The sequence below is a fragment of the Panulirus ornatus genome, chromosome 8 (genome assembly GCF_036320965.1).
Source record: "Panulirus ornatus isolate Po-2019 chromosome 8, ASM3632096v1, whole genome shotgun sequence".
Taxonomy (NCBI): domain Eukaryota; kingdom Metazoa; phylum Arthropoda; class Malacostraca; order Decapoda; family Palinuridae; genus Panulirus; species Panulirus ornatus.
In genome coordinates, this window is record NC_092231.1 from 14,301,703 (window position 1) to 14,325,313 (window position 23,611).

General features: G+C 43.5%; 1 protein-coding gene across 2 annotated transcripts in view; it reads left to right on the plus strand.

The window, feature by feature from the left end:
• Positions 1–22,384, plus strand: part of LOC139749837 (neuronal acetylcholine receptor subunit alpha-10-like) — a 306,308-nt gene extending 283,924 nt beyond the window's left edge. For both annotated transcript variants that reach the window (XM_071664145.1, XM_071664146.1), the window contains exons 11-12: positions 10,660–10,810; positions 18,298–22,384. In XM_071664145.1, the coding sequence (XP_071520246.1) occupies positions 10,660–10,758 (99 nt within the window). In that variant the 3' untranslated portion in view covers positions 10,759–10,810; positions 18,298–22,384. The remainder of the gene's footprint in view (positions 1–10,659; positions 10,811–18,297) is intronic.
• Positions 22,385–23,611: the final 1,227 nt, after the last annotated feature.

Genomic DNA, 23,611 nt, shown 5'->3' on the forward strand with positions numbered 1-23,611 from the left:
CTACTTTTATACTCTGAGTGATTTGCGCTTTTACATCATTGGTTTCTGGTAGATGATGATTGCTACTCTTTCGGCTGGTATTGCTGGGGTGATGGAGAACTCTCTCGAATACTCATTTACTGCTCCCATACCCGAAGAGGTTAGATATCTACCAAAAGATGGGAGGTTATGTTATGACATCTTGATATCTACAAGGGGAACTGAGGTTGAAGAGCCTCCCACTGATCTGTTTGTGAAGGTTCTTCAGTTATGGTCCATTCTGAGGGCGGGCTACTTCCGATACATGTTAGAGACGTTTGGAGGAAGTTCTTTTAGTTTCCACTCGCAGATCCACAGTCAGACTGAGGCTTATGGGAGATGTGGTCGATGTTCAGAGATATAGGAACAAATTCACGGGACTCAGGTAGTGAAGAACAACCCAATGGAATGACTAGATTACTGGAAGAAAGATCGCTTTGTGTCATGTCGGAAAAGTGAGATGATTTCGAAGAATCTTCAGACGATGAGATTTCTCCAGGGTTCAATTTGCTGCATAGCTTTCAAGGTGATGAATTTCCAGCAGACAATTTCAAATAACTGGTGGGGAGATGAACAATATTTCGAGCGCCGCGAAGCATTTCTTTGGTTGAGGAAGGGTTTATGAGAAATTTCCGCGAAGTTGAAACACTCGTGAAACCCTCACACACAGACATGAGGAGCGAGGAGAACGGTTGCACAGTGAAGACTGATTGCCCGCACTGAAAATTGGCTCGTCCGCCCCAAGGCTAACAAATCCCGAGACCAGAAGGGATTCTACTCAAATATTCAGTGTTTGGCTGGCACGATGAGCGAGTAAAAAGTTGATTGGACGGATCTGTCGGTGATCAGTGGTTCATGGCACAACAACCAGCGAAATCCAGACTGATGAACCCACTTAAGATAGGCTCAGACTGCGATCGCGCAGCCCACGCGAAACCTGGCGTCAGGAATGCCAGATGCACATACACACACACACACACACACACACACACACACATACATATATATATATATATATATATATATATATATATAGAGAGAGAGAGAGAGAGAGAGAGAGAGAGAGAGAGAGAGAGCCAGGGAAAAGACAAAAAAGGCCACATTCGCTCACGCTCAGTCTCTAGCTGTCATGTGTAATACATCGAAACCACAGCTCCCTATCCAAATAAAAGCCCCATAGACCTTTCCATGGCTTATCCAGACGTTTCACATGCCCTGGTTCAGTCCATTGATAGCACCTGGACCCCGGTATACCACATCGTTCCAATTCACTCTATTTCTTGCACGCCTCTCTGTGGTAGGGGTGTGTATAATCACCCTGGGTGTTTGATTTCCTTATGGATGGAGTGATTAGGGGGTTAGATGCGAGAGTCTTGGAGAGAGGGGCCAGTATGTACTCGGTAGGGGATGAGAGGGTCTGGAAAGCGAGTCACTTGTAGTTTACTGATGATACAGCGCTGGTGGCAGATTTGAGCGTGAAACTGCAGAAGCTGTTGACTGAATTTGGAAAAGTGAGTGAAAGGAGAAAGTCTAATGTAAATGTGAATAAAAACAAGGTTATTAGGTTTAGCAGAGTTGAGGGACAGGTTGATTTAGGAGTAAATTTGAATCAAGAAAAACTTTAGGACGTGAAGTGTTCCTGGGAGTGGACATGGCAAACTGGAACCATGGAAGCTGAAGTGAGTCAAAGGGTGGGCTTGCAAGCGAAGGTTCGAGGAGGACTGAAGAATTAGTGAAAAGAGAGATCGTTATCTGGGGAAAAAATGTGAATGTTTGCAGGTATATTAGTCCCAACATTATTACATGTATGTGAGGCATGGGCTATACATATAACTGTGCGGAGGAGAGTAGATGTGATAGAAATGAAATGTTTGAGGACAGAATGTCTTATTAAGTGGTTTGATTGAACAAGAAAGGTTAAGAAAGACGTGTGGTAATGAAGAGAGTGTGGTTGAGAGCGCTGCAGAGGGTGTGCTGACATATTTTGGACATATAGAGAGATTGAATGAGGAAAGGTTGACAAAGAGGATAACTTTGTTATAAATTGAGGCTACAAGGAGAACGGGAAGACCAAGTTGGAGATTTAAGGATGAAATGAAAAAACAGTTTGAGCGATCGGGGCCTGAACGTGCATGAAGGTGAAATGCGTATACGGGGTAGAGTAAATTGGAATGATGTGGTATACAGGGGCCGACTCGATGTCAGTGGACTGAACCAGCGTATGTGAAGCGTCCGGAGTAAACCACGAAAAGATCTGTGGGACGTGGTTATTGAAAGGGAGCTCTGGATTCTGTGCATTACACATTACAGTAAGCGAATGGATATGAGCGGATGCGGCCCTCCTTCGTCTGTCCTGGTGCTACCTCGCTAACGCGGGAAACAGCGATCAAGTATGAAAGAAAGATATGCATACAGTATATGTGTTTGTGTGTGTGAGTGGATACCTATTTGTATAGTTCAGGGAGGGAGCTTTACACTCGTGGTGTCCCATCTATTGAAAATCATCTATCATCAATTTCTTAAAATTTGTTTATATCGTCTGCTTTAATCATGAATTCGGTGATCTTGTTCCATTCGTCCACCGTTCTTACACTACAAAAAGTCCTACTTTTACGTCTTTTTTGACAAGTCTCTGGCTTAATTTTCCTTTGGTTGCTCTATCCATACATTTCTCGAAGAAATATTCATTGTACACATCATTGACCTGTTTCAGAAATCTAAAGTTCGAGATCAGGTCAGCTTACTCATCTCTCTTCCAAGGTGGGTAAATTTAAAGCCTCTAGGTTTCCCTTCTGATGCCATTTTCATTTGCTCTCCTCTGGACCTTCTCTATTAGCTCCTTGTGCTACTTTAGGTGCGGTGACCAAACTTGGGAAGCATAGTCTAGTTTTGCCCTTATGCTGGACATAAAGAGCTCGCTAGATATTCCGTTACCCATTTACTTGAAAGCTATTCTGATATTCGCCAGAAAGGAAGTTTGTCTCCTTAACTTTTCTCTTAATGTCGGACCCCAGCGGCGGCTTAGGGACGCATCCTGAGGCTTATTTCCTGCTAGATAACACTGAAGCCTTCTTTCGCTCTACCCTATCCTCATTATTTGACATTCTCTTGGGATTAATTTGATCAGCTGTGTGTTAGACCGTGTGTCTGTGTGTGTGTTTGTGTGTGTGTGTGTGTGTGTGTGTCAATGCGGCAGACCCAAAACTTTGGGAAGATTTATGCACAGACATAGACGCCACGTCCATCATGCAACACATCATGATATAAATTAGTGTCACTGTTATATATATACGGGAACAATATTTCACATCCCCCTCGTCCCTAGGTTGTCAGGAAGACTTTGTGTTGGATCACCTCACCAATATGCTGTCGGTTTGTCTAGCTTCATTTCATGATGCTGTATTAATTCATTACATTAACAAATTCAACCTGCCTCAAAGGGAACCAAAACCCACACCCACACAAAAAAAGAATTGATGGAAAATAGAAAGAGCTTTTGTGAATTTGTAATATGATGGAGGAGGGAGTTCCAGACTAGCACTCGAGCGTTGTCAGACGTCCCATCCCTTTTCTATTATGAGTTTTTTTTCTTCTTCTTCCATTCCCACTTTACTGAGTTGACTCTCCATCTCCTCCCACACACTCTCTGCCTCGGTCTCACTCCCTCACACCCACTCTCACGTCATGGCCTTTATCAAGAACATATTCCCCTGTACCTAGTACCTCTACCCATTCCACTCTGTGGTGCATACACCTCTTATCTCTGTATCCTACACACACACACACACACACACACACACACCTTTCACTGCCTGACGTCCTGTCCGGAGGAGGATGCTGGCAGTGTGAGTAGCGGAGGTGCGTTAAGTGTAAAGTCACTGGAAGACGGTGTAGCAGTTAGCGTACCGGACCGTAACGCAAGGTTGAGCGCAGCGGTTCGAATCTTGGTTGCGACAGTCGATCCACGGTCAAACCAACTGTTCATCCGCCCATAAGGGTTGGTTGATAAGATGGGCACTTGTCTCAGGATAGGATAGATATGTAGCGTTAATGGGACAGCCTTGATGAGGGGCCTCAGCTGCCCGTGCCGTCTCAGCTAACATTAAAAAGAAAAAAAAAATTGCCTTAAGCCTGCGGGCGTTACGAATATTATCATATATTGCTGCAGTACATTCACTTCATATAATCTAACACTGAAGCCTTATTTAATCCACCTTTGATATAAGAATGAAATGAATATCATAACTAACTCGTGGAATGTTAGTGAAGATGATACACTTCTTTATTTCACACGTTATGACAGTAATCAGCAAATGGACACATTAGCATTCGGACGTTCACATAAAATTCTATCTTGCCTTCAAGTACCTCATCGGATATTTTACCGGCCATATCCCACCCTTATGCCCTAAGCGTACCGTTACCGGCCACAGACGTTCTATGAATGACCATTTTTACGGCAGGTGATAAACGAGATATCAAGACAGTTTTGACGTTAGGTACGAGTTAGTGTTGCTCCGCCAGGGATTACATACTATTTCGCTATCAGACTTGTTCCCCAACGTCTACTTGCCGAAAGCCTTTATTACAAACATAGCCTAGTTTACTCACGTCGAGCTAAACTACCTGAAGTTATGGAAGTTATACTGGACTCGATTAGGTTGAATTGGATGATGGTAGACTAGCCTTAATGTAGTTAAAGTCTATAGCTACTGGTCATCATGTATGGTATACGTTTGTCCATGATTATCTGGAGACTTACCCCGACCGTTAACTGAAGACGAATGCTTGGCACCAGCCACAGTCTAGCTAGATAACGTAGGCTAACTAGTGCCTTCTGTCTGTAGAATACTGTACCAAGTTCGGTACCGTCTGCCGTCGAGATAAATGTCTTTACTAATGTTCCGACCCAAGAGAGTTACAGTCTAATTTCCTTAAATCACCATAGCCTTACATCTTCATCATTCCATCATCACCCTTTTCACCACTCTCGCACCACATCCACCTCCGTCTTCACCATCACCAGAAGAATTCGATCCACAACCTATTCTGTCCTAATCTAATATAGTTAGTTATGAGAGAAGACTGCCGTATGTTAAGCTGCAGTATTCTTAGATTCTGAATTCATTGTGATCGAGAGCAAAAATCTTATTATCACAATTAATAAGCAGTAATCAGTAAACCGCGAACTTAAGAATTCACAACCGTAATTCCTATATCTTCATGTATAGTTCTGACTGTCTCCATTCACGAAGTCGCTCCGTCACCCAGCCCTCAACTCTTGAAGCAGCCATTCATCCAGTGTACTGCCTACCACCAGTTAGCCAGCAAAGGTCACGAGACTATGAGAGGCGGTAAGTCATCGGACACGAATAGAATCCAGGATAGTAACAGGCCGCTGGAGAGCGACATGTTAGAGAAAAGAAATAAGACGACAGATGACAAGGGAACAAGTTACATAGAGAGAGCGATGAACGAATGGATGGCGACAGGCCAGGAAGAGACTAAAAGCCTTGGAAAACAGAATGCCAGGACAAGCAGGCATGACGAGCCTTAAGAAAGTGACATAGCCATAGGGATGACGACTGGTCGTGGAGGGTGGCAAGCCAACTGCATCAACCACAAAACTCTCATGTAATAAAAACACAAGGTTAACGCTGCATGACGTAGGTTATGTCTCGTTAAATAACTGAGATACGGTAGGGTGGGTAGGAGAGAACTCCTGATGCTTCGAACACCATAACAAGATCAGAAATGCTGACATGTGGGATCATGCTCTCCTCCTCCATCGACTTGGTACGTATGTTTGCCATGCATTTCCGTCCCAAATACTCCATAGAAAGCTGTGCTTGACCGGGCCTAGCTGGAGGGACATTATGAGATGAGGAATCAGGAGTCAAGGAATATCGACTATGATTATTGCAAGGAAGAACCAAACAGATTAACAAGTCCAAGTCAGTGTCTGCTGATTGTAGAGTTATGAAGTCACTAAATTGTACAGTGAGTGTCCAGGCTCCTGTGGATGCTGTCTGACTTAGAGGTTCGTGGGTTGTTTATACAGTGATTCATCCAACAGGACTGTGGTTGCTACCACACCAAGTATCCCTGGCAATACCACTTCACCTGACAATACTTTGCTTACGACTATACCAGGTAACCTCAGTAGTAACACTACATCCAGTCAAAAATGTGGTTACTCTTGCATCAGGGAGGCGGCCACGGCTGTACCACTACATCCCACAACACGAGCGAAGCCACACCAGGTTGGCCTCCAGTGGTAACCACCGTACCCAAAACGACAGTAACCACTCGCTGCCACTATTACGTAATACCCATCACTAAAACTACCCAGTGCAGCGGTGGTTACCACTTCACTAAGGAAGACCCATTACATTACCACTACATGTAACAACATAACGGAACTTGCCAGGCTAGGCTCATCCCCTCAGCTGCACCACGATACCCACTTTGTATCCACTGTGGCATCGCTACCGAATCACTGTAGTGGGATCAGTACTCTCACACCTGGCAACACATCCTCATGTCGGAAGTGGCTGCATAAAAGACTACATCATCAATAACCCAGAGGCGTGGGCTGGCCCGGGCACCAGGATGTAGGAGAGGCTTGCACTGATGACCACGCTGAAGGTGGCGGGGGGACGACGGCGAGCTCGCTGACACACCTGTCACAGGTCACTTTACCTCCCGCTGGCCTCAAAGTCTTACCACAGATGCAGCCACTTGGCTGATAAACTACAGCTTTTACCGTTTTATCCGGCCACGTAGTTGAAGAGAAAAAGATAAAGTATTGAGTATTCAGCGTTACATTTACATGCAGTAAATAGGAAAGTATTCTGTCCTGGGAAAAGGATCATTTATTGATGAAGGATGTCAGAGGTCAGCCCTAATCTTTATGGATAAACAAAACTTTTTCTTTATTTTCGTTAAGTTCGTATTTTCGTATAGAAATGAGACTTGTTATATTCTCTTATTTCGAGAATGAGAACTAACCGTTAATGATGAGCAAGTTTGAACTCAACACTGGCTAGAATGACCAGGAAGATGGAACTACTTTACGAAAAAGACAAAATAGAAATAAGATATTCGATGAAGATCTTGAGAACATGAAAGAATATCCATCAGTGTTATAGATAACCTTAAGGACAATACGTAAGACAAAGAAAAAACGTAAAAGGTACAATAGCACCATTTATAACCGAACGTTGCTAACGTAGCTAATGACAACAAGGAATTGACTATTATACGAAATTAAATCCCTCAGTTTTGCTACACGATCAGAGGTCATTTATATTGCAACCGCATCATCAGCAGTTGCGAAGATCCGATGAAGAAAAATTAAAGGTAACGGAAACTAAAGTTAGGAAGTAATAGAATAATATATATATATATATATATATATATATATATATATATATATATATAGAGAGAGAGAGAGAGAGAGAGAGAGAGAGAGAGAGAGAGAGATGATAGATAGATAGATAGATTATATAGATGGATAGGTAGATAAGGAGGTAGATAGAGAGATCTATGATTGACCTACGAAAGCTTTCTTGAAAGGGCCCATGGAGTTGATCAAGGACCTCTATCTCAGGAGCTCCCACAGCTTCAAGGGTACTCTACTTCCAGTACCAGTGAAACGATGGACTCCTTTTTGAAGAAGGAAGGTCGTTGATAGAAGTGTGCTCCCTGTGATACAGCCACGCCAATCATAACTCATCACTTACAGCGTAACCTTCAGCAGACTTGGTTAGGTGACACCTATAGCACTGCTGCTAACCATAGAGAATAGAGCAACCAGAACAATCACCGGCTGCTTAGCAACCACAAATGCAAAACACTCAATGAAACAAAAATCCTCTCAGTACAATCCCACCTAGACATGCTCGGCACTAGACTCTTCCCATCCAAACCACTCCATAACCAACCACCAGTCCCTAAGTAGATATGAGAAGCTTATTCCTGCCTCAAACTTCAGCAAACTCTACTTAGAGATTCACTCACTCCCAGCGTATGGTAACACTGACACAACACACACGCTCTGAACTAATCCGAACAAACACTGAACAACCAACCTCCCATCTCAGACCTTATATACACCATCGCACCAGACGTGCATCCATCAGAAACCACACACCTTAGACAAACACAAGTTGCACTTGACAGTGTAGGTCTCAGGACATATACTTGGAAAATGTGATAAGAAATGTGCCACTAGATCAGGTGCTCCCTCATCACTTGAGAAATCAGTGGAAAAAATATCATTCGGGAAATCAGTGGAAAAAATATCATTCGGGATAAACTTACGATTTTCATGGCATTTTGCATTTTCTTACCAATCAGCATCGGAGTGCTTGCGCTCTCAACACCCAGTGTTACGGTGTTTGTAGCCTCTGGAGAGAAAGGTTTACTTAGTCAAGAGTGCAAAGACAAGTAGAATGTATACAATCGAGCTGCGAACAAACGAAAGTCTTGACCTCCGACCTCTGAGGTCATATCGCTCTCGGGTTAAGGACATATTCAACCTTTATCCACGAAGAAAAGTTCCACTGACACTCGAATTTACTCCAACAGCACACCAGCATAGACTGTCTTTGACTGGGGTGAAAGGATATTGTGGTGATTCACATTTTTCTAACCTGGTGAAACTGTCTTTGGAACGTTACATTATAAAGCAGATGAAGCCTGTGTGATGGACAGCCCGTCCAAGTATGACTGAGTGAGCTTGTGTGTGTCCAAACTGTGTGATGATACTGGATGACCGTCTCTGAAGTAGTTCCGGCTCGTGAAGATGTACCCAGCCAAGCTGTGAGGTCAGGTTAAGAATAAGAACATTTCTACTATGCGGTAGAGCCAGTGAATTTCAAAGGCGTTACGAGAGAATAATCCTCTTGCTTTTCATGAAACATGCTTTGAACCGTCTCCCATTAATTTAGAATAAAGCCGCCGCGGGGCTTGTAAACATCAGACGAGGAAATCGAACAAGCAAAGGGCTTATAATGTCTTCCTTGACAAATTATACTAACGGGCTACACTTGAAGTCCTTGACTGAATCATTTCTATTTTTCTTTAGGCTCTGAGTGAGAACCTTGGGACCATCTGGCTGTACAACAATGGATATCTGTTTGGAATGAAGTAATACTAATACACTCAACTTTTACAGCACACTTCCTTCTTCTTTCTTAGCCAGATGTTGTGTACTTACCCAGCCTGTGTCTACACTCACCCAACTCCTGTGTATTCACTCAAGTTGAGCTTATTTACCTAATTAACTCCTGCTTGTTTGCTCGACCATCCCATGTAAACATCTACATCCGACTTCTCTAAATTTTCTTAAAGAGGAGTTAGATATATGACCAGCACCTCTACACCTACGCTACAAACTCGTGTGGAATTTCCCAATCCCTCTTGCTTGCTCAACTGTGGCTGTGCAGCCGAACTGATGTGTATTGGAACAATTAATTGGTGAGAACGGTCTCGCCTTCATGATTAATCTTACTTAAGGGGAAGTCCCTAGTTGGTAAATCCCTGTCGTAGGAGTCCATTTACATGCATGGCTATCCTTTTTTTTTTTTTACTACCCAAGTAAATTTAGATTCCTCATTAACCCTAATTGTCCCTCCAGTCTTCACGACCCAGTGTCAGGAAGAGAGCAAGGGGTCTCATTCGTCTACATCAGATCACAAGCTGTCATGTATAATGTACTGAAATTGAAATGAGAAATCTACCATCCATACCCAAGCCCCATAGATTATTCCATGACTTGATTGATAAACCATGGTTCAGCCCAGCGACAGCACGTTGCCCTCCCATAGACAACCTCGCTCTAACTTGCAGATATACCAGCCTCGATAACAGATATTCATTTATTCAGTTTGTTATTCATTTGACCCGTTGTCTAGTGTGTTTCTGGGTCTCTGTCGTGGGTGTCGGTATCCTGGAGATTACATAACGCGGGTGTTTCTTCGTTCACGTACACGGGGTGTGTAGGTGTCCAACTACCTCGTCTTACGTGCAAATATCTAACTTCTTGAGGAGGATTTATGTATCTAACTTGAAGATACTTCTCATGTGGACTGAATTGTGTTTACCCACTTAACTCTCCTATACATGATCAATCATTCAGTGTCAATTGAACTCATTTTCTCTTTTGTGATCATCCAATTATACAGCTGAATAGAATGTCATTAGCTACCAAAATGGTTGTGTTGATGCTGCTTAAATTAGGGTGTACCTCCCAGCTGACTGGCCAGCCTAGGTTACCCACATGTACTTACCTAACTACCTGGTGTATACTCCTTATTGGTATGCTAGTGTGCTAATACCACTGATTGAATTGTATCGTATTTTCCTGTTCACCTGAGGTCTAGTTGCCAGTCAGATGATATTAACAAGTCCGACAAGCGGCCTTGTAACTATCCACCAACCTAGGAATGTCCTACTTCACTAAGAGAATCAACAAGTAACAAGTGTACACTAATCTGTTTGGTTCTTAAGGACTGAAGTTAGGAGCTGCGTGCTGCCTTCCACTCGCGTATACTGACGCCCATATGTACTGTCCATGTAACACGAGTATATCCTCACTCACCCTCCCTCTCTCTCTCTCTCTCAACTGCTGTGTAGGTGGCGCTGGTGTTTGACCGGTTTCTGCTGGCGTGCTTCCTGCTCTCCACCATCATCGCTACCACCACTATCCTCTTCTCCTCCCCGCACGGACCCTGACGTCACTGTGCCGTTCCCCCGCAGCAGAAATGAGACCTTCGCCAGTTAAAAGGTTTGTGATCAAGGCTCAAGTGTGTGTGTGTGTGTGTGTGTGTGTGTGTGTGTGTGTGTTTGTCATGAGCTGTTTGACACTCCGGCACCTGCAGCGGAGGAATGTAAAGGAAGAAGAAGAAAGGAGTTGTGTTTTGATTGCCTTTATCCTTTTGCAGTTTGTATGGTATCTTGCTGCAGTATTTCATTTTTCCTTTTTTGTATACATGCTTGTATATGTTGAACTCTTTTGCATTACATGATTGCCATTTACTTCTTTTATCTTCTATGTGTATTATTATTTGTGTGTATTAGTATGTGTATTAAGCTGTGTAATTCACTCCATTTGTCTTTCCCTCTTCACGTAACCTTTCTTCCTTTAACAGTCAGGTGTACCAACCCTTGCGGAGCCTTGATTCATTTCTGCTTTCTCTCTCTCTTCGTTTCCTTTCTTTCACCTGAGATGGCCTTCATTAGGCCATGTTATTTGTCCGTGCCATGTCGGTCACCAGAGAAAAAAAAAAAAGTCCTCCTAAATCACTGTGAGTGCTCAAGAACTTCTGGTAGAACCATGGTAGGTTGGCAATGCCATACAGAAACATTAGAAATGATTAATCCAACCTTTGAATGCTTGTAAACCTCCGTTAGGTAGGGTTGGACTTTAGAGAGAGTAGTACTTAAGAAATTCCTTTACTCTTAGATAGGTAGGACTTTAGAAAGTCAATACTACCTGAGACAATCCTTTACTCTCGTTTATCATCAGTGAAACGAACCACACCAAAGTAAAAGGGTGATCCTAACAATAACAATTGTGGTTAAACACATGTAAACTTTGATCTTGATGTGTTTTTGTTTCGCATCAAGGATGATTCTATCCTGAGTCGACCTGTGTCATGGTGGTCGATCTGCTTATACTTACCACGATGATTTGTCTTAGACTTCAGGCTCTATAGTCACCTGTGATCAGACAATCACACTAGGATAACCTGCGTTCCGGTATCATGGCAACAGAGTGATCCGACATGTTAGTCATATAGGGACTCAGCACTCCGGTATCACAATGATATCTAGCTCCTAATGACCTTTTCAGCATCATTTGACCATCACAGTAACCTCTTGTGTACAGCGCAGTCACCATATTGATCTCACACTCTCCCTGGATGACTTTAACGTACCAATCCATCATAACAGACGCTTCTAGCTGAGCCATCTCGTACGTTGGTTGACCTGTGTTTCAACCCTCTGGCGTCAGAGTGCCCTCTGATCAACCAATGTGGTACCATGGTCATAGATGTGACCCAGAACTGACTTAGTATTACCAGGAACCAAACTAACCTTTTATCCAGACTTTGGCACAGAAGGATCGTCAAAGCCAACACTCAGGGCAAGGCCTGAAGTACGTGGGTGACCTCTGACCCAGTGCCCTGATGCTACAGTGACCTGTGATACAGCCTTGAGGTAATACAAACACAAAACTAATAAAGTATACACACACACACACACACACACACACACACACACACACACACACACACACACACACACCTCCCTTGCAGCACAGCACAAATAGTTTATCACACAACGTGACCCTTGCTCAATATTCTGGCACTATAGCGACCTACAACCCATCATATTTGCAACTCTGTGGCCTGTGATTTAGCGCCACGGTCCAACCCTCTGGATCAGCACTAAATTACCACAGTAACATCCAACCCAACGGTGAGGCCATAAAGAACAGTGACATGATACTGTGAGCACCATCGTGAGTTATGATTCAACACTGCAGGCAGTGTTGTCTGATCTGGAATATTAGCACGACACTGACCTCTACGACAGGAGGAAGAACCCGACAGTAATTTGTGACTTCTCGTCAGCACCTCAGCGACCTATGATTCTCCATTACTCCTCTAGGTCTTGCAGTTCCACTCTCAAGTCTTCAGTGACCTGTGATTCATCACCTGTTACGCCTAAGTCATCAGTGGTCTGTGATTCATCACCTGTTACGCCTAAGTCTTCATTGGCCTTGATTCATCAGCTGTTACGCCCAAGTCTTCATTGGCCTTGATTCATCACCTGTTACGCCTAAGTCATCAGCGGTCTGTGATTCATCACCTGTTACGCCCAAGTCTTCATTGACCTGTGATTCATCACCTGTTATGCCCAAGTCTTCATTGGCCGTGGTTCATCGCCTGTTACGCCTAAGTCTTCATTGGCCTTGATTCATCACCTGTTACGCCTAAGTCTTCATTGGCCTTGATTCATCACCTGTTACGCCTAAGTCTTCATTGGCCTTGATTCATCACCTGTTACGCCTAAGTCTTTAGCGACCTGTGATTCATCACCTGTCACGCCAGGTACCCCTGAATCGGGAGAGACATCATAGTGACTCGCTAAACTCTACCGATGGAAGGGAGGACAGGAGAGGGGAAATTACCATTGGAAAAGTTAAGGTTGAAAAATGGAAGTCGTATGAACGAGCACATCTGTTGCTAATTGTTAATGCTAAGTATATATCGCTTGCTTTGTTATGAATACCTCAGTAATCATTGATTTTTCAAGTAAATTTATCAAAATTTCGCTTTTGATGACAGCCGAGCTGGCATTCGCTTAAAGCTGCTAATTAGGAACCACTACGTTTTATTATGTAAGACCAAATGTTCATTTGTGTCTGTGATTGGAATATAACTTTTTCCCTCTGATATTACATGTTACGTGCTGAATTTATGATACGTGGTTGAACATGTACGATGGAGGAAAATAATCGTCCTTTGATAATTTAGATCTGCAGTAATTAACTTATAATTAGTTCGCGTGAAAAAAAGGAATGAATTTTACTTCCTCAGATTTTTTTTTTTTTTAGACGCTGGGTAAACCACACAATGCAGAGGTTGATGAGGAGAAAAGCAGGTGTGGTTGTGGTGATCATAGTAAACCGGACGTAGTGACGTGACGACTGTGTGGAGACAGAGGGAGATCATGAGTGTGCGTAGAAGTGATGTATTCGGAGACGTTAGTCAAACACACCTGATGAGAGCGATCGGTAAAATAGACTTGGCTGCCACACTCGTCCTGGTGTACTCACATGCAGGAGGACCTGGGCACTTTATGGTCACCCTTTGTTCCTTAGGATATTCTGACCCCATAAAAGGGGGTCCTAGAGTTGTACAATCGATTGATTCATCTATTGATCAGTTAGTAATTTCTTACACTGTAGAACAGGAGCATAGAGTTCCTTTGTCGTAAGACATCATGTCTCAAGCTTCCGTTACTCTTATACTTTTCTTTATATCTTTTTCTTATTATACGAATTTACAGTGACTTTAGTAAGCTCTTAGGAAGCCTTGTCTATTCGTCCAACACGCTATTGCTCCAGAAATTCTTCGCACATGTCCCAACCTGTATCTTGCTTAGCTGGTTGTTGTGATCTATCATTTATTTATATCTTTACTGATGTCGAAGAACGGCTCAGTATCGACACTGTCGAAGAACTGCTCAGTATCGACACTGTCGAAGAACTGCTCAGTATCGAAACTGTAAAAAACTGCTCAGTATCGACAATGTCAAATTGATCTAGCTGCTTGAAAGTTGTGATCATGTTTTAGCATCATCCTTCTCCCTCCCAGCATAGGCAGATGCATGGCTGCATATCCTTTCCATTTGACACAGTTTCCTCATTTCAGGTAATATCTTGCTTATTGGACTTTCTATTTCAGATCTCATGTGCTACCTCAAGTGGGGAAACCAAACTGGTCTTGGGTACTCTAGAGTTTACCAGCTGTAAACGCTTTTGTGATCATCTCTTCGTCCATTTCTTTTACTTTGGTTTCAGTATAAAAAGATAATTCATCTCTTCAAATCATCCTCTGAAGTCGTGGGTCATGTTCTTTACAGCCATAGAAACCTATAATCTGTCCTCTGTAGGATGACAGTCATATCCAGGCTTCCGTTCGTCATGTATCATTTCATCAATATAATCCACCATACATCTGGACATGAGCGTACTACCCTTGTCGAAGCCTCTTTGCATGTATGGTGATCCTAGACACTCTTCACATCCCTTGTGGCTGTGGCATCATCCATGACCATGTGCAGGTAGGATCGCCACCCTTTTGACAAGTTGCTAACAATGACTAGTCGCTAGAGCCATCCCAACACCTGTCTCTGTAGCAGGTCGTCACTCCATCACCTTTTGAAACTGTGCCTTTGACGTGCGTCCATTGTTCCCTCATGCTCTGATATACGAATGATTCTCGAGGTCTCGGAGGAGTCCAACTTGCCCTCTGGTAATCCAAGACTGGAGGGCCAACCCAGCCATCTATGTTGTTTAGGTCAGGGTTCACATTGTGTTGAAAAAAGTCTAGGTTTGTTGTGTATGTGTAATACATGTTATTTTTTTTTTTTTTATTTTTTACACTTTGTCGCTGTCTCCCGCGTTTGCGAGGTAGCGCAAGGAAACAGACAAAAGAAATGGCCCAACCCCCCCCCCCCCCCCCATACACATGTACATACACACGTCCACACACGCAAACATACATACCTACACAGCTTTCCATGGTTTACCCCAGACGCTTCACATGCCTTGATTCAATCCACTGACAGCACGTCAACCCCTGTATACCACATCGCTCCAATTCACTCTATTCCTTGCCCTCCTTTCACCCTCCTGCATGTTCAGGCCCCGATCACACAAAATCTTTTTCACTCCATCTTTCCACCTCCAATTTGGTCTCCCTCTTCTCCTCGTTCCCTCCACCTCCGACACATATATCCTCTTGGTCAATCTTTCCTCACTCATTCTCTCCATGTGCCCAAACCATTTCAAAACACCCTCTTCTGCTCTCTCAACCACGCTCTTTTTATTTCCACACATCTCTCTTACCCTTACGTTACTTACTCGATCAAACCACCTCACACCACACATTTTCCTCAAACATCTCATTTCCAGCACGTCCATCCTCCTGCGCACAACTCTATCCATAGCCCACGCCTCGCAACCATACAACATTGTTGGAACCACTATTCCTTCAAACATACCCATTTTTGCTTTCCGAGATAATGTTCTCGACTTCCACACATTTTTCAAGGCTCCCAAAATTTTCGCCCCCTCCCCCACCCTATGATCCACTTCCGCTTCCATGGTTCCATCCGCTGACAGATCCACTCCCAGATATCTAAAACACTTCACTTCCTCCAGTTTTTCTCCATTCAAACTCACCTCCCAATTGACTTGACCCTCAACCCTACTGTACCTAATAACCTTGCTCTTATTCACATTTACTCTTAACTTTCTTCTTCCACACACTTTACCAAACTCAGTCACCAGCTTCTGCAGTTTCTCACATGAATCAGCCACCAGCGCTGTATCATCAGCGAACAACAACTGACTCACTTCCCAAGCTCTCTCATCCCCAACAGACTTCATACTTGCCCCTCTTTCCAGGACTCTTGCATTTACCTCCCTAACAACCCCATCCATAAACAAATTAAACAACCATGGAGACATCACACACCCCTGCCGCAAACCTACATTCACTGAGAACCAATCACTTTCCTCTCTTCCTACACGTACACATGCCTTACATCCTCGATAAAAACTTTTCACTGCTTCTAACAACTTGCCTCCCACACCATATATTCTTAATACCTTCCACAGAGCATCTCTATCAACTCTATCATATGCCTTCTCCAGATCCATAAATGCTACATACAAATCCCTTTGCTTTTCTAAGTATTTCTCACATACATTCTTCAAAGCAAACACCTGATCCACACATCCTCTACCACTTCTGAAACCGCACTGCTCTTCCCCAATCTGATGCTCTGTACATGCCTTCACCCTCTCAATCAACACCCTCCCATATAATTTACCAGGAATACTCAACAAACTTATACCTCTGTAATTTGAGCACTCACTCTTATCCCCTTTGCCTTTGTACAATGGCACTATGCACGCATTCCGCCAATCCTCAGGCACCTCACCATGAGTCATACGTACATTAAATAACCTTACCAACCAGTCAACAATACAGTCACCCCCTTTTTAATAGATTCCACTGCAATACCATCCAAACCTGCTGCCTTGCCGGCTTTCATCTTCCGCAAAGCTTTTACTACCTCTTCTCTGTTTACCAAATCATTTTCCCTAACCCTCTCACTTTGCACACCACCTCGACCCAAACACCCTATATCTGCCACTCTGTCATCAGACACATTCAACAAACCTTCAAAATACTCATTCCATCTCCTTCTCACATCACCACTACTTGTTATCACCTCCCCATTTACGCCCTTCACTGAAGTTCCCATTTGCTCCCTTGTCTTACGCACCCTATTTACCTCCTTCCAGAACATCTTTTTATTCTCCCTAAAATTTACTGATAGTCTCTCACCCCAACTCTCATTTGCCCTTTTTTTCACCTCTTGCACCTTTCTCTTGACTTCCTGTCTCTTTCTTTTATACTTCTCCCACTCAATTGCATTTTTTCCCTGCAAAAATCGTCCAAATGCCTCTCTCTTCTCTTTCACTAATACTCTTACTTCTTCATACTAATACTCTTACTTCTTCATACATGTTATATATGACTATAAGTGTGTGTGTGTGTGTGTGTGTGTGTGTGTGTGCGCGCGCGCGCGTGTGTAATTAGCTGTTTATCTTGTATGGGGAGGGAGATCCACGCTCGTGGGGCCTCGTCTAAACTTTCTCAACTATCAAACAACTTTCTAAGCTTCCTTATCCTCTCCTCATTCACAACCTCATAGTAGCTCACTTCATTCGTCTTCTCTCATGCTACAAAAGTGTCTTTTTTTCTACGTCTTTTCCCACGAGTTTTTTGCTAAATTTCATATGTCCTCTGGTTTATCTAACAACCCCCAAGGGAAGATGAATACCTGCATTAAATATGGGCGATCTGCCGTTCCCAAGGTTCGAACCCATGGAAGTGTGTGTGTGTGTGTGTGTGTGTATATATATATATATATATATATATATATATATATATATATATATATATATATATATATATGCAGGACAGAGGACATTACGTGAAATTGACAGAATGGCTAAGGACATGGTAAATGCAGACACCTATATACATGTATATAAGTGGTTGTGTGAGAGCAAATGCTGAAGCGATTAGGGCCCCCACGAGTGTAAAACTCCCTCCCCGCACAGTACAGCACAAATAGGTAACAGCAATTTGAACAGCTAGTGGGAATACGAGGATGCAAGCAAAGCAGATTGACCGAATAGATTTACGAGATTAGAGAGAGAGAGAGAGAGAGAGAGAGAGAGAGAGAGAGAGAGAGAGAGAGAGAGAGAGAGAGAGAGAGAGAGAACTGGTTTAAGCTACAGTAAATCACGGTCTGAACATTTGTTAAAGTACAATCGGTATTAACTTTAAGTCCGGGCAGTAGTTTAAAGCAGGTGATGCTGGCGTTTTCATAGTGCTTACATACGCTTCGTATGAACACTGTAAATGAAGTAAATGTACTCTTATCTATTATTGTCAGGTCACCACAGGCCACCAGGAGCACGTGGGGTCGACTTCCACACCATCAGCGAACCTCGGCTCTGCCTCCATCACCCTGGCTGGAGCCTTACGCTCCCCAGCCACCACCGAACGACCGTCATGCTCCACTGTCGCCACCACCCGATGGTCGCTATTGTGCCAGATCCACTGGTATCACAACTGGCATAGTTCCACCACAACCAGCCAACCGTCGTCGTCGCTGTCTAGGGCTGTTGGAAATGACAGTTCTTCCTGTGTCAGCGACGTCAGGCGCCTCCTTCACACCAGCTGACGGTTGTCGTGTTGCAGAACCCACCAGCTGACGGTCATCACACTCCAGAGTCTTCGTCTGTCACTCGTCCTGCGCAAGCGCCACCAGTCCTGGAGCTCCCGTACGCTCCAGTCATCGTTCGCCAGGTCGACCAGCTGTAGCAGTCATGATGGTCTGGGTCTACCAGCTGACACTGGTCATGCTACGGAGCCACCAGCTGACTGTCAGACATAGTTCAACGCCACTAGCTGACCCTCATCATGCTCCAGAGACAGCAGCTGACAGTCATGATGTTTCAGATCCTGCAGGTGACGGTCATCACAGAGTAAGAGCCACCAGCTGACAGACCTTATGTTTTAACACCACTACCTCATGCTCCGCCACTACCACCTGACAGCCATCATGCTCCACCACTACCACCTGACAACCATCATGCTCCACCACTACCACCCGACATCCCACTCTGCTCCAGCATCACCACCTGACAGTCATTATGCCCCAGCAACATCACCCGATAATCCTCATGCTCCAGCAATACCAGCTGACAGTCATTATGCTCCAGCAACATCACTTGACAGTCATTATGCTCCAGCATCACTATCTGACAGTTATTATGCTCAGTAACATCAGTTGACAGTCATCATGCTCCAAGAATACCAGTTGACAGTCATTATGCTCCAGCACCACCATAACTAACAGTCATCATGCTCCAGCACGACCACCTGATACCTGTAACATTTCATCTTCATCACCTGACGGTCATCACGCTCCAGGTCGACCACCTGACGGTCATCACGCTCCAGTTTGACCACCTGACGGTCATCACGCTCCAGTTCGACCACCTGACGGTCATCACGCTCCAGTTTGACCACCTGACGGTCATCACGCTCCAGTTCGACCACCTGACGGTCATCATGCTCCAGTTCGATCACCTGACGGTCATCACGCTCCAGTTCGACCACCTGACGGTCATCACGCTCCAGTTCGACCACCTGACGGTCATCACGCTCCAGTTCGACCACCTGACGGTCATCACGCACCAGTTCGACCACCTGACATTCATCACGCTCCAGTTCGAACACCCGACAGTCATCACATACCAGTTCGACCACCTGACGGTCATCACGCTCCAGTTCGAACACCCGACAGTTCACTTCGAATCCAGCACCACCATCTAACAGTCATCATATTCCAGCACCACGACCTCGACCAGGCCACTTGCGACCAGCATCAGATGAAACCAGACAAATCCTAAAGATAATGAAGTACAGTACATTTGCTGGACAGTTCTATAGAAAACGACGTAACAAAAAACGTGCAGAAAAAAATTTCGTGGAACGATCCGGAAAAAAAATTGCCCCTAAACAGGATTACCGTGATATGGCTATTTTCCCCAAGTAAATACAATTAGTAATTTAGTGTTGATAACACTGGTTATTACGTAGCTTTAATAACGTGGGGTAACCACTCCCCTTCGGGATGAGGCTATACAATCCCATGCCGAGCTTTAGTAAACTAGAACCAAAATTTACTCTTTTTTTTTTTTTTGCAGAGTAAACAAATAGCCTTACCTTTCTTTTTTTTTTTCTTATATAATGTGTTGCTCCTGCAACAGAATGCGATCACCATAAACGACGGAATGTGAACGCGGCAGCAATATAAATACCATTATATTATGCCAGATAACAATGATAAGTTGCAAGTTTCAATGTCTTATCAGAGAATCCACTCCCATTCGCCTATGGTTCGTATATCCCAACTTTAAAAGCATCTGTCATCAAAGGAATCTCACAGTTGATGATGTTACAAGATCTCTGTGTTTGAAGAGGAATAATAATGTTTCTAATGAAAGTTATATAAAACTCGACATACCCCTCTGAGTATGACAGATGACACAACGGTGGATGAAACACGTTAATAACATCAACAGATGATGATGATGTTATACGCAGAGTAACGACAATAGTCATCATGTTCCAACACTACGAGTGACCAACTCCAGGCATCGTGAGTCTGGTGGCAGAACTCCGTGCACCACGCACCCTTGCTCGCTCTTCTTGCTCGCTCTGAGGGAGTCGAGTATTCATTCTCCCTCTCGAGGAATGATCTGGTTTGGGATATTTCTGCTGGACAGATTACTACCTGTGACCGTTCTCCTCCGAGGGACCTGACCAGTCCCGTGTCACATTCGTGATAGACCTGAGTGAGCCCTTCGGCCTTCATTGTATTGGGCTATGAATTACATACAATCAACTTGGATATTTCATTCATCGGACAGTGTAATTCGAATAGTTTGTATCACACTTTACGATAGCTGATGAGTTGTTTGACCTAATAGGTCTTCCTTTTTTGTTTCTTAGACAAAATGCAATGAATTCCGACACCCAGATAGCTGAGTGGGTTTCCATACCATGTTGAGTGTGATGTTCGCGCCCTCTGTGTTGTCATGCTGGAGGCGACAACACCAGGAGGCTTGATAGATTCTCTCCTGTGTAGTCAGCCTCGCGCTGAACTAGTAGTCTCTTTGCGGTGATGCATTCTGTCATGGTACTATTATCATGTATCGTGTGCTTCATGATTAACAAATGATCAGACAAGAGAACTAAAGTATCTATCATCACTGTGCACTACAGGCAATGGGAGTTCTGAAGTTATACTACCATATTCGTTTCAACCTATCTTCAAGAAACTCGTAATGGACGCTCACTCATGGTGACCGCGCTGGACTATGGGAGAGCAGAGTGGGGACATGGCAGCTCTGGGGGTCGTTTATCGATCACGCACCTTCATGATTTCACCTGGAACGAAGATGCTTCCCAAGAAAACTAATATAGAAATGATTCACCACATGGACGATCATCCCTTGGGTCATAGAAAACAATTCTTTCATTTCAAAAGCAAAGTGATGATATTTTTCGACCTTATGTGAGGCTTGATTTCTAAAACAATTTACTTTATGTTTTGGAAGTTATTTAGTCTTCCTTTTGAACTTCATTGACGTCCTTCAGTCAGCGGTATGTCTGTGGTGGAGTGATGTACGGTTCGCCATCCAACGCCACTCGGGAGAGACCAAACAAAAGAAGAGCAGTCATTGTATTTGTTGTGATACTTGCAATTAATTGCTTCATATTCATCCCGAAATGGAATTTTGTTTAGATATCATTCATCTATGATTTTGTTTTCATTTTTCTACGCAATAGATTTTGGATGGAATACTCGTTTACCTAATGCTTATCCTAGCGTTGTTAATTGTTTGTTTAGTGTTGACTGTTTACACGAATATTTTTACAAGACATTCGACATGGTTACGGTTTCTGTTTTGCACACGACCCATCATAGACGTGGATATTGTTTATGCAATATGATTCCGTCGATGACTGTTGTCTACAGAATACTAAACCCAAATGCTGTCTCTGTTTACACGCTACTCCAGTAGGAATTGGCTCTTGTGAAAATGAAACTAGTTTTGGGACTCCCCTCCAAGTTTTTTTTGTCTTTTTCTTTTGCGTTTGTTTGCATTAAACACACTTGGGACTGACTGTTGTTTTTCCTTCCACTTGCCATAGCAAATAACCTGCTGTGTGGAGAGTAGCGGGAATAGGTGCGTGTTGTGGTGGCCGTCAGCTAATCTGTTGCTATGACGTGTGGCTGGGACGAGAGTGTGAGTGTGTGTGTGTGTGTGTGTGGCAGCAGAGCAACACGGGCACTTACAGTGTTGACAGCCGACAGTAGACTGTCTCCCACTATGTAACTGGTCAACTACACCTGCCTGTCACAGTGTGTTGAATAAAGGTATATATTTTTTGAAATAAAATGTCTAAATGAATACCTAAGGTGCTCTTATTTCTACCTATACTGGTATATTCCTAAACCATGATTAAAGGTATTTTTTAATCTTTTTATTATATGATTTCTATGAAATTTCACGTAAAACCATTTTCTCAGGGTTTCAGTTAATCACTGATATTTGTATTTTGTTTTTAAGGTGGTTATATACTTTGTTGATAAAGGGGTTAAGGTTGAATTTGATATCATACAAGGTGCTTAGGATGAGACGCTCTCTTCATAGATTTATCAAAATATTGTCCGAAGTCTTCCTGTTTGACAAGAAGGCTTGTGTTAATCTATAAATGATCTTATGCCTTGAGATGCTCGTGTCACAACACATAACCACAGTATACCTTCGAATTCTGTAGGAAAAAATAATGTAAATTGTTTAGACAAAAGACATAAATAATAACAATCATAAATAATAACAGGTACGTGGGACACCAGTGCTGCTACCCTGCTGGTCACACAACACAAGGCTTCACACTACAGAGAGAAACTTAAGTCACCTGTGGCAAAGGTGAGTCATGTCATCAGTTCATTATCGTTCGTATTTCCGTCTCTCACAAGACTTACCGTTCTGGAAAGCGTTGACCCAAGGCTTTGATCAGGCTGCCGTCTCTCGGCCGAGATTTGGACGGAATTTCTTATTACACCAAGCTAGGGATTATCATAGGCTATCTGGCGACTTGGGAGAAACAAGATAAAAGATACCATTAGCCATATTTTATTCGAGATGAAGGTACCGAACGCAAACGCTTAGAGAGAAGAATATAGCTTAGGTTTCAAGGAACTTGACGTGACTAACGAACTTGATGGAGCTGAAGTCATTATCTTCACACAGCCCACCACAAACACTTGGGTTAAGGGAACCCAACGTGATGACAACAGACGAATTCAGGTCTGTGTTCCTGATAACAACAAAGATTCCCTGATTTCGTTAGCTCATTCGTGTTGCTGTTACTTGGCACTGTCACACACCAACACGTCACACTCATGATTACTTAATATACTCCCATGGGATACATGTGTGGGAGTTGCCATCTTCTGTTGGTTGTCGTTTATCTCTGGTAACATCTGAAACACTATTGAACTCATCCCGAGACTTTTCACTCCGCTAAATGCGCATGGAAGACTTACGATGATTTTGTTGGCATTTTAGAGGAGGGTATTTGACCATTTGACCAGACGGGCGTATCATCCCTGTACCTCGTAA